This window comes from Eleutherodactylus coqui, chromosome 1, assembly GCF_035609145.1.
Source record: "Eleutherodactylus coqui strain aEleCoq1 chromosome 1, aEleCoq1.hap1, whole genome shotgun sequence".
NCBI classification, from domain to species: Eukaryota; Metazoa; Chordata; class Amphibia; order Anura; family Eleutherodactylidae; genus Eleutherodactylus; species Eleutherodactylus coqui.
In genome coordinates, this window is record NC_089837.1 from 490,599,357 (window position 1) to 490,611,807 (window position 12,451).

The following is a 12,451-nucleotide window of genomic DNA, read 5'->3' on the forward strand; positions in this document are numbered from 1 at the left end:
CCTTGAGAAGCGGTCATAGCGGCAACAGCGCTTGGAGTAGTCGGTCCGAATCAAATTGGCCACAGAGGCGGGATCGGTTTTATTTACTGTTTTGTCATTTCAATTCAATAAAATGTATTACATTTCTGCAACCATTCCCTTCATGTGCATGGCACTTGCAGAAATCCTAGCACATGTCTTAGAAACAACCTTGTTCAGATGTATGCAATGGATGTTATCAGCTGCAGACATTTGTGCAGAAGGTATTTCTTAATTGTCAAAATATTTAAACTGTATTCTGATTTGTATGGTGCTGGTATGAAGAATAATGATGTACAGTATCTAGAATGTTACATGATAACAAGTTCTCCATATAGAGAGGGAAAGAGAGAGAAAGTAATATAAAGTATGTGAGCAGGTTTTGGGTGCAAGGCCTGAGTTTTTACAGATAGCTTACTGCTACTGGATGAGAATTGTAAATGTGACGGACCAACAACTGTTGACCAGAATATAATGTTTATGACATATGTGATGGTGCAACAAGTCACCTCAAGTGGCTATCTGGGGTTAGACCTAAGCTAAATTGGTAAATGGACATCAATGACGTTGGGCTCCTCATATGTAGAGATGCAACCGCTATGGGGTTCTACATCTAAATCTTTAGCCGGCGTGTTATAAACACATATTGTGTACAGTGTTGGGAGCCTCCTGTCTACATCACCTTCTTTTCATTGCAGGCTAATGTCAGGTCAGGATCAGTCAATGTTGGGGAGAAAACTCTCAAAAATGTCACCTCATCAATCAAGAAGGAAAGCAAACCTACAAATACAACACCAACAAGTCATGACAAATGTTTTCAGACATGCAGAGAAATGTCTCTACTAGCACGAGAGCAAAAATTCAACATGTGCAGTAAGTAAACTTAGCCTTGCTGCGTCCTGAAGAATATACAAATCACTGCTCATAGATAGAAAGCTGAACTTTGAGTCACGGAGGTGGGCCGCATCGGCCTCTCCCTGCGACATCATGCAGAATGTCAACTCTCTCCCTATACACATAAAGGGAAAGAACTGTCATTCTTCAAGCTGCCAGCAGGAAGAAGACCGTGTGGCTCGCCACCATGACTCAAAGCTCAGCTCCGAGTCAAACTTCAAAGTGTATTTATTCTGAAACGCCAGAATAAAACATACCTGTCTCGGATTCATGCTGCCCCTATCGCAGCATGAACCTGGTGGCAGACAGAATCCCTTTAACAAAAGAATGGCTGATTTTTCCTCAACTTCCATTTCTTTTTTCCATACCCCCCACCCATGTCTACCCATTACATCATAGCTCAGAAAACTTCGGACCGCAAGTCTCTCTTGGCACTTTCCTTCCCTGTCCATCCCCATTGTTTTCTTGGCCCAATAATTTTCTGTTCTCATGATATTTTCAGATTCTCTTTCTCCCTGTTGTATTATAATGCATTGTTATTGCCTTTGTTATTCTTCATATTGGTCTCTCACTATGGTCCCTCTGATATATGTACCCACTAAGAGCCTTTTACACTGAATGATTATCCTTCATCTTATTGATGAATCTTCGGAATCTGAATGAATCCTTCTGTATATATGCCGGCAGCGACTGAATGACAAACGATAATTCGTCGGTCACTCAGCTTCTGCAGGCATAAATATAAAACAATTGTCGGAATGAATGAAGGTGGGTGAAGCAATGCTTATTTGTTGGCTGATCGTATGTTTTGTGCAGTGACAAAAATCCATCGCTCTCGGCAGCACCCCTGTGTGAATGAGGAATGTGGAGCTAATGGATGGATTTAAAAGGGAGATGAACAATCATATGAACAATTTTTCATCCCCCATAGAGTTTGGATTGGCTTGACTACAGGGCCAGGTAAATGACTAGAGATGAGCGAGTATACTCCCTAAAGGCAATTGCTCGAGCGAGCATTGCCTTTAGCGAGTATCTTCCCGCTCGAGACTGCAGGTTCGGGTGCCGGAGGCGGGCAGGGAGCTGCGGGGGAGAGCGGGGCATAACGGAGGGGAGATCTCTCTCTCCCTCTCTCCCCCCCGCTCCCTCCTGCTGACTGCCGCTACTCACCGCTCCCCCGCGCTGACACCCGAACCTTCCGTCTCTAGCGGGCAGGTACTCGCTAAGGGCAATGCTCGCTCGAGCAATTGCCTTTAGCGAGTATACTCGCTCATCTCTACTGCTGATCATCAAACGCCCAGACAGGTCCATGTAAGAGGATCCTTGGTGAGAGCTATCGCAGACACCTAATATTTGTCTTAGTTGAAGGAAAGCCTAGCTACAATATGCTTCTATTAGGCCTTGATGGGGCAATGGGCCCCAACAGAAATTGGACTCATGAGGTCCAGCAGAGTATATGATGGGGACAAGTGTCTTTTCTATGTTAGATGGATGGTGGACTCCCAGTCATAGCTCCTCTGTGGGGCTCAAAGTCGTCCATCCTGACTCTGCATCTTTTATTTCTTTCCATGATATATTTTCAGGGGACCAGCAGTATGTTTTTACTTTCAGGCAAAACGTTGCTATAAGGAATTAAATATTTTAGGAAGTGTTCATAAACTATGTAAATCACTACTATATTTAAAACAAAATCTATGTAACCAAATGCTATTCCACTTCAGAAAATCTGCAAAACTCTCTTATTACTTACGCAAGAAGTACTAAGAAGATGTTGAAGAACATGATGGAGGATCACCAAAAGTCTCTGGATTTCCTGTCAAATCAGGTGCAAATACTTCTATCTTATGACTTTTCAGTTGCAATTTTTCAGCATGCTATTCAATTCATTGAAACCCCATGCTTGGTTAGTCTGCCATCTTGGATCTTCTACCCAAAAAAAGGGTGTGTTGCTCATGTTAGGGATCACAAACATTACATACTACAGCAATAGTTCTGAGAGTTTTCACGTCGGGTCGATATACGCTGCCCCTCTCTTGTATTGGTTTACAATGCATCAGTGCACAGGGGCGTATCTCCGCAGTGTAAAAGAGCCCATTTGGGCCCCTCTACGTCGTCGTCGGCAGCTGCATTGACTCCTATGGGAGCCAATGACAGCTACAGGAGAAGGGAGGCGGGAGGGAGTTTAGCAGCATGACTGCTAAACTCTGTCCCCCTTCTCTTCTCCTCTCCGCTCCTCACTGCTGTTTGCAATAGGAGGGGCGGGACGGGGGTGAAACTAAGCCCCTCCTATTGCAAACAGCAGAGAGGGGCGGGAGCTCAGCACACTAGCTCCCACCCGTCTCGCCTCCTTCCCTTGCAGAGACCCGGCGAGGGGGAAGGAAGGGGAAGACAGCCCGATGGCGTATACACTGCCCCGTGCATCACACGGTAGCATATATCAGCCGACCTTTTTCACAGCCGGCCGATATACGCCCATGTGAAAAGCCCTAAAGCTGCACAAGCAAGGCATTTAAATAGGCACTATGTAATGTTTTATTTTCTCTGCGGTGGTTCTGCAGGGAAATTGAGCACTTTCTCCAAGGTTTCCTTGCAGATTACAGCTGACCACTGGGGTCCTAGCAAGTATATGAAAAACTATCTTTGGTTGACATATAACAAAAAGGAATTTTCAGTTGTGGATATGCCTATGGATACCTTTGACATGTAATAAAAAATTACATATCGTAGTGGCTACATTGTGTTAAAAAATTCATGCTAAGTTTCACTCTGCAATCTTCATCAACTGATGCTGAGAAGAGTGTTATTTCCCCCTGCAGAGACTGCTATGGGTTCTCTCCACCCTTTGTACTCTGTTACACAGCCTCTGCCATCCGCCATTCTCACACTGCAAACTGCCATGTGTGCTTTTCTCCATATCTATACTGTGACATATTACAACCTGTGTGATCTGCTCTCCCTGAAGACGTGGATGCTTTTCTGTCTTTTAACAATCTGATGCACCATGTACAACCTCCTTCCTCTCCCTGCAGCTATCTCTAAGGGCTCATGTCCACGGGGAAAATATGATTTAGGATCCGCAGCGGATCTCCCGCATGCGGATCCGCATCCCATAGGGATGCATTGACCACCCGCGGGTACATAAATACCCGCGGATCGTCAATAAAAGTGATTTAAAAAAAAATGGAGCATGGAAAAATCTGGACCATGCTCCATTTTCGTGCGGGTCTCCCGCGGGGACGGCTCCCGCAGGCTTCTATTGAAGCCTATGGAAGCCGTCCGGATCCGCGGGAGACCTAAAATAGGAATTTAAAGTATTTACCATCCGTAGCGGACCGGGAAGGTCTCCTCTTCCTCACGGCCGCATCTTCCTTGCTTCGGCTCGGCGGATGTGCCCGGCGCATGCGCGCGGCACGTCGACGACGTGCCGGCGACGTGCCGCCGGCGTCAGGAATTCATCCGCCGGCCGAAAATGAAGATCCGGCCGTGAGGAACAGCTGACCTTCCCCGCCCCCGCGCCGGATAGGTAAATGCTTTTAAATTGCTATTTTCGGCGCTCATGTCCGCGGGGCAGGAGGGACCCGCTGCAGATTCTCCATTGAGAATCTGCAGCGGATCTGATTTTCCCCGTGGACATGAGGCCTTAACTCTGAGAGAAGGAAGGGGGCAAGCAGAGAAAATAGACACCGTTCAGAGCATGGTGCTGTTGGATATATCTCAGAAGCAGCAGGGCAATCAGCTTTGTACAGGAATTAAACAGACTCTACAGTACCGTAAAATAATAGAAAGTTTAAATGAAAACTATTTAGGAAGTTGTTTATTTTGCATTTAGGAAACAAATGAACAATTAGAAAAAGGGCAAAGGTGTACACTGCCCATAAAGTCACAAGGGGGTTGTCAACAGATTTCTGAATTGCAAATCTGCCTAATTATGCTACAAGTCATCACTTTTTCCCATATCAGAGATGTTTTATATAACTTACATTGTAACATACTGTATCTTGCAATGTACTTAATCCTCTTATTATTACCTATAGGTGAGTGAATTAACCAATAAAGTTCTTCTTTTGAATGCGGAAGTCTTGAAAAAACACACAGATCCTTTTCTTCATAGACCCTTTCAGACACATGGTAAGAATACTAGTTTTTTTGAATGTTAATCCATAAATATAAAGATAATCTTACATAATACTAGACTATGAGGGTCGAAGGGTGAGTCAAAAGTCGAGAATCAGCAAAATATTAACGCTGTTTTACATGATCCAATTATTGGGCACGAACATTGATCTGAACGTTCTTCACCCAACCATCAAGCCATGTAAACAGACCAATAATCAGCCAATGAACAAGCGAATGTTGGGCTATAGGGATGACTGATCATACTAGCAACCATTCATCCCCATAGTACTGATTCTCAGCCCATGTAAAACAAAAGCAAATGAGTGCCAATTGACATCCTTGTTTATCAGTGCGCTTTTACATGAGGGTCAGAGTTGGCCCATGTAAATAGACTTAGTAAGATGCTTTACATCAGATTACTACTATTCTAAATCAGACCAATGGATGAATCTGGTATATTAGACTATGTTCACATGTATCATCCTTATGTTCATAACAGAAACCTTGACAACTTGCCTCCTGCTCCACAGGAGGTTTCTGTCCTCCCTGAGCTTGCCAATGCTGTCCAACAGGTCCTATTTAGTTATAGTGGGGTTGAATTTTCGATGGGGCATTTTTGCACAACCTGATGAACCCGATTGTACGGCTATTTTCACCTCTGCATCAGAGGCTCAGATGAAGTAACGCAGAATGAGGCTATATTTTATTCAAGAAAATGTCACTCAGCATGCAGGAAGTAGGACAGACCCCACTATAGTCTATGGGGTCTGTTCAATGTTGCTTTGTCCACGTTATCCACTCACCGGAGCATGCAAAATACCATTTTAGTGTTGGACGCTGACATAAGCGCTTCTCTGCTGGTGTGTGAATTGATTGGTTGGCTGGGAGACATTTATCCCAGCCAGCCAATCAAAGCTTGTCCGTACACATTTATTTTGTCTCCTCCTCAAAGAGGACGCCTGTTATACATGGTTATTACAAATGATCTTCCCGATTTGAAACACTCATATATCTCGTTTAATTACACTTACATATGTAAATTTTATATTTGTGGAAACAGAAACTCAAAAAGTTTTGTTGTACAGTATCAAAAATGTTTTCCACATCAGAGGTGATCAATGTGATCCCCCTTTCTCACTTGACACACATCAAGCCTGTAGTCGAATTCCTGCCATACACGGTGTAGCATATCATGATTGATTGATGCAGTGGCTTCTGTGATGCCTACTTCCAGATCATGCATGGTGGGTGGTAAGGGTAGCATGTAGACTTTCTTTAACACTCCCCCAGAGAAAAAAAATCACAAGGCATAAGGTCCAGGGAATGTGGAGGCTAAGGAAGAAGTTCACTAGCGTCACCACCCAGCCGGCTAATCCATCTGTTTAGTAGTCGCCTATTCAGCTCACTTCTGACTTCATTCTAAAAATGGAAAGGTACCCCATCCTGTTGGAAGATGAAATCTGGGCCTTCCTCTTCTAGCTGTGGTAGAACGTGTGTAGCACGTCCAGGTAAGAAATCCCCGGGATTGTTTCCTCATGGAAAAAGACGGGGCCGTACACTTTCCAACAGATTATAACACAAAACGCATTCACCTTGGGGGAGTCGCGCGTATGCTCCATATGGACATGTGGGTTCATCCTTCACCCAGGATAATGAAGGCGGCTTCATCACTAAGCAGTAAAGATTCCATGAAACCATTAGTTTTCATTAGAGTTTGCATTCTCTCACAGAAAGAACATCACCTCGCTTTGTCGTCTGGTTTCAGGGTCTGTAACAATTGCAATAGGTAGAAATAACAGTGCAAACTTTTGTGCCGAATCTTCTACGGCCGACTGTGCGATGCCCAATTCTCTACTTTTTGTGACAGTGCATTTCTGAGAACTTAGTTTGAAATTTGCATGCACAGGCTCCACTGTTTCCACTCCTACTCGAGGACAGCTGGGTGATTTTTGCTTACAGATGCAACCTTTCTCCTTAAAGGGGTTGTCTGGTTGTAAACTATTCATGGCCTTTCCTGAGGATAAGGAATTCATAGCAGATTAGTGAAGGGTCCACTGCTTGTGACCCCTGCCAATCAGCTGTTGGCCAGTCTGACCTGCTTGTGGAATGAGATGATTTCTGCAGGAGGCAGACAGCACTGTTCCTACTGCATTGGCCAAGCATGGTAATGCAGGCTAAGTTTCTATTAATTTCAATGGATCTTGGCCTACAATACCAAGCCTGGCCACTACATTAAGAACAGAAGGGTCTGCTTCCTGCAGAATTCAGTTCAGTACATGAGTGCACAGACCTGGTGAACAGCTGATTGGCAGTGCGCCTAGGCAAGTGACCACCACCAATCTACTATTAATTACTTTTCCTGACGAAAGGCCATAAATAGTTTACAACACCCTTTAAAATTGGAGTACGAGAGGGGTGTGGTTAGCTGATAAAGCGAGTGGACGTCTGACTGAGAAGCTCCAGGAAGTGCCTGCTTATCCCTCACCATGCTCCTAATTTCCAAGGACTACACTATTCCTATCCACCTTAGCTATCCCCCTAGTGTGAAGCAGAACATTGTGTGGGGTTACTCGAGTTGCTTGGGGGTCCTGGACTGGTGCGACACGCACGGCCTACTCACCACCTGGAACCACGCCCTTTCCTGATCGCCTAACGTGGTTTGGTCTCCGCCTAGGTTTAGCTGGCTCACAATCCACCAACGAGTGCCCACCATTCTTTTCAGCTCTATCAGTTGGCTTCCCTGGATTCCCTGCCCGGGTATGCAGCTCTCGGCTGGGATCCCTCGGTGGCTCTAAAGGAGTCCCCATCTCATCGCTGCTGCTATTTTAGACCTGCAACAGAAGCAGCAAACAGAACACTCTGCAGCCTGCAGCCCCTGTATGGTTGGCCTGTTACTGGGGGCCCCAACCTGCAGTGCTATTATGCTCCTAAAATCTGCAATGACTCCTGGGAACACATTTACCTCTCTCAGCCTTTACCTACTGCAGAGCTATGGAAGTGATACCCCACTTAAGGTACCCACTTTAATACAATCACCACATTGGGGGTCTGCCTCCATGCAGCTCCTCGCCCCCCTCTGAGATCACAATAATAAGGATCACGGTCTCATTTTATTACCTGCTATAAGGGCTCAGCCCTAATGTTTTAGGACTTTCGTCCTGAAGGTCTGCATTGTTTTTATTTGAAGTGGACAATTCTGATCCCTTCTAAGCAATCCTGAAACAGATGTGATTTGAACCAATTCAAGAGACTGGTGATTAAAAAAAATTATGCTGGAATTGACATATATTTCCAGTAAATTACTCGCTTCAGCCTGCTTAGGCAATTTTGCAACACAGAAGTCCTTCCTGCCCTTGCTTGATCACTTTCAATTTGCTCATCGACATGCGATACGCACAGACCCCTTATTACCCTTGCATAGCAATAAACTACTAGTGCCACTGGGTAGTCTTATCTCTGTTAACTATCTACTATTCACCTCAACTGGATATGCATGCAATGGATGTAAAGAAATAATCACCTAATCCTTTAATATGATTAACGGCAAACACATGTGCAGTTGCGTTATGTCTAGGACGGAATGTCTAGGTATTATGATCCGCCCCAACGGTGACATGTGATATATTTTCAAATATACCATACAATGCCAAATGCCCTCCAACAAAGGGATGCCAAAATACGGGAAACGTCATTAAGTATTGAACTCTTCCCAAACCATCACAGATCTATTTGATATACCATCCTCCCTGAATATGATAAACCCAGACCCAAGTCTCTTTCCTCCACCCTCCAAACATGGAGATTCATCTCCAACTACCTCACTCAATTCATCTTAACGGCACAATGTCAATACTGCAGAACTTTATGAAAATATCCAACAGCTGTTCAAACAAGAACTTCACTCAGCTGTCTCTTGAGTTTTCGAAACATTTACAAGAGTTGGACCTAAGAATCGACGAAGTGGAAAATAAAACAGTAGATGCAGAAAAGACCAGGATTGAAGATCATGAAGTAAAAATTGCGCAACTTGAGTTAAAATTAGAAGATCTAGAAAATCACTCTAGATGGGCTAACTTACGAATACGTGGCCTACCTGAACATTTTATCACACTTAAAGATGTAGCTATGAATATCTCCCAGCCTTACTCCCTCAGGCCAACCCTAGAATCTTTTGTATGGATCACATTCACTGAGCCCTGACCAAGCTGCGCAATACAAACCTTCCCAGAGACATTGTCCTCAAGCTCCAGATTGTGGGAGACTCGTCGGCAGCGATACCACAATACTTCTACCCTATGCCCTGTTTAAAGACCACCAGGAGGATGAGTATACTCCTCTACCTTGGCTGAAATGTTAACTCCACGATCATCAGGTCCTCCAGGGTCATCGGGCCCAACTGGACACAGTATTCCAGATGAGATCTGACTAAGGAAGAGTAGATAATTAGTAGGGGATAATGACCTCACATGATCTAGACTCTATGCTTCTCTTAATACATCCCAGAATTATGTTTGCCTTTTTGGCTGCTGCATCACATTGTTGACTCATGTTCAGTCTGTGATCTATTAGTATATCCAAGTCTTTTTCACATGTGCTGCTTAGCCCAATTCCTCCCATTCTGTATGTGCTCATTTTTCTTGCCCAGATGTTGTTCAGTCCATAATAGGTCATCAATATTATAGTCCTGGAAAATCCTGTTAAATTCAGTTATGGCTTTTTAGTTACATCACCTTCTGGGGAAACCATAGTTACAATGAATATGACCTTTATTAAAACTTGCACTGGGATTAGTGCCCAGCTTTCATAGAATAGAATCATAGAATAGTAGAGTTAGAAGGGACCTCCAGGGTCATCGGGTCCAACCCCTGCTCAGTGCAGGATCACTACATCATCCCAGACAGATATTTGTCCAGCCTTGGTTTAAACACTTCAATTGAAGGAGAACTCACCACCTCCTGTGGTAACCTGTTCCACTCATTGATCTCCCTCAGGGTCTAATATCTAATCTGAGTCTTCTCGCTTTCAGTTTCATCCCATTGCTTCTAGTCTTTCTTTGTACAAATGAAAATAGGGCTGATCCCTCTGCATTGTGACAGCCCTTCAGATATTTGTAGACAGCTATTAAGTCTCCTCTCAGCCTTCTTTTTTGCAAGCTAAACATTCCCAGATCCTTTAACCGTTCCTCATAGGACATGATTTGCAGACCACTCACCATCTTGGTAACTCTTCTCTGAACTTGCTCCAGTTTGTCAATGTGATTTTTAAAGTGGGGTGCCCAGAACTGCACACAGTATTCCAGATGAGGTCTGACTAAGGAATAGTAGAGGGGAATAATTACCTCACGTGATCTAAACTCTATACTTCTCTTAATACATCCCAGAATTTTGTTTGCCTTTTTGGCTACTGCATCACACTGTTGACTCATGTTCAGTCTGTGATCTATTATTATACCCAAGTCTTTTTCACAAGTGCTGCTGCTTAGCCCAATTCCTCCCATTCTGTATGTGCTTTCTTCATTTTTCTTGCCCAGATGTAGGACTTTGCATTTCTCCTAGTTAAAAACCATTCTGTTAGTCACTGCTGTTATGTCCACTCGGTGCACTAAAGAGCCACTCCTCAGAACAGACGCACGTGTGTCCTTTTAAAAACGCAAACACTCACGTATAGTATTTGCAAGGACCAATTGCACCTCTCCAGGCAATGGATGGAAGGACCCCTGTCCCTTACTAATAAGGGAAAGTGGGGAACCCCTGCCTAAAAGTGGGATAATCGTCCTGATAAGGTCGGCTCCACTGTCTTCATCTTGGACCTAGCTATCCCTGATCAGGAACCTGAAGAGATGCACTAAACACACATAGGACATGACACTGTTTACACACACTGAACCCAGAACAGGACAGTTCACACCTCAAGTCTAGCCACCAGTACAGGCATACGGAACATGTCGCTGTTCACACCAACATACAACAGGTAATGCACACCACATGGAACAGGACTGTCCATGCCTCATGTCTAGCCACCAGCACAGACATACAACACAAGTCACTGTTCACACCAACATACAACAGGTAGTGTTTACGACATACAACAGGTAGTGCATGACATGGCTTAAATTAACCCTTACATTTTGAGTTATGTAGAGTTTATTTGTGGGCATTTTATGGCATACTACTCTTTTTACTTAGCCTATTTCAATGTATTTTATGGATGTTTTGTTTATAGCTATAGGTTACATGCAAATATAGTATGCTCACTGTCACCATTGGACTCTCATGTTATCTGGAAGTCTTGTGGAGACTTGAATGACCATATTGTTAGATGATCTCTACAATATGGTTTCTCAAAGAATTTTGGTTATGTCTGTTCTTCTTTGCTTAAGTCACAGGTTTTTCAAAAGATATGTTTGGTACAAGCACACAACCTTGCTTAATAATCCCCTGATTATAGTTTCACTAATTATTAGTTAAGCTACATTCTCGCTCCCTTACCGGTCAACTGTAGCCAGTAGCTTTCCCTTAGCTGTTCTCTACCTATTACCATGTGTCGTATTTTCAGTCATAATGTAAGAGGATTTAATTCCTCACGAAAGTGGAAGGTAGCCTACCAGGAATATGAAAGACATAAACTTGACATAATTTGTATTGAAGAATCACATCTTACATCTAACTTTTCAAAAAACAGGGGAGTTTCAATACTTCTCCGCAATTCTTTTCCCTTAAATAGCTTGTATTTCGCAAAGTATTACAGATGATCAAGGTCGCTACGAATTACTATTGGGAGAACTCTATGAAGAAAAGATTTGTTTAGTCAATACATATGCCCCAAATGAGTCTCCTACAACTTTTTTCCTCTCACTATGAGATATTCACATTACTCTAGAATACCAGACTGGTATGGTGTGGTGACTACAACTACCTATAATCCCTTAGTTGACTCTACTTCCACTATTGCCCCATTTAGGGACAAAAAGAAGTCTAATAAAATCACTAAAGTATTTTATACTCTCTCTTTAGTTGACACTTGGAGGGAATTTAACCCTTTAACAAAAGGCTACACCTATTTTTCTCCGGCTCATAGGCACAACTCCAGGTTGGACTGGATTCTCACTAACACTGTCTCATTAACAATATTAATGTGGTTTGTGCCTGGTCTGATCTGGCTGTATGCTTAGAAATCATATTTAATCCCCAAGCCGGGATCCCATACACTAAGAGGGGTTCTGTCAGCAAAAAAAATAAAAATTCTATACTTACCTGTACCTCACTGGGCTGTTCACCAGATACCTCCTCGTCTTCCCATGTCCGTCCTGCAGGCTGTATAAGGCAGTGCAGAAGCTGGCAAAGTTCCAGCTCCGCAACTGCCTCGGTTACTGACGGGCGGCAAGTATTTCCACCCGGGTCAGTGGTCGGCACGTGACTCTTCACTC

General features: G+C 43.7%; 1 protein-coding gene across 2 annotated transcripts in view; it reads left to right on the forward strand.

The window, feature by feature from the left end:
- The window catches only part of ANGPTL5 (angiopoietin like 5), an 80,085-nt gene that overhangs the window by 16,546 nt on the left and 51,088 nt on the right, over positions 1-12,451 (forward strand). For both annotated transcript variants that reach the window (XM_066586544.1, XM_066586551.1), the window contains exons 2-4: positions 717-891; positions 2,631-2,734; positions 4,944-5,037. In XM_066586544.1, coding sequence (XP_066442641.1) covers positions 717-891; positions 2,631-2,734; positions 4,944-5,037 — 373 coding nt within the window. The remainder of the gene's footprint in view (positions 1-716; positions 892-2,630; positions 2,735-4,943; positions 5,038-12,451) is intronic.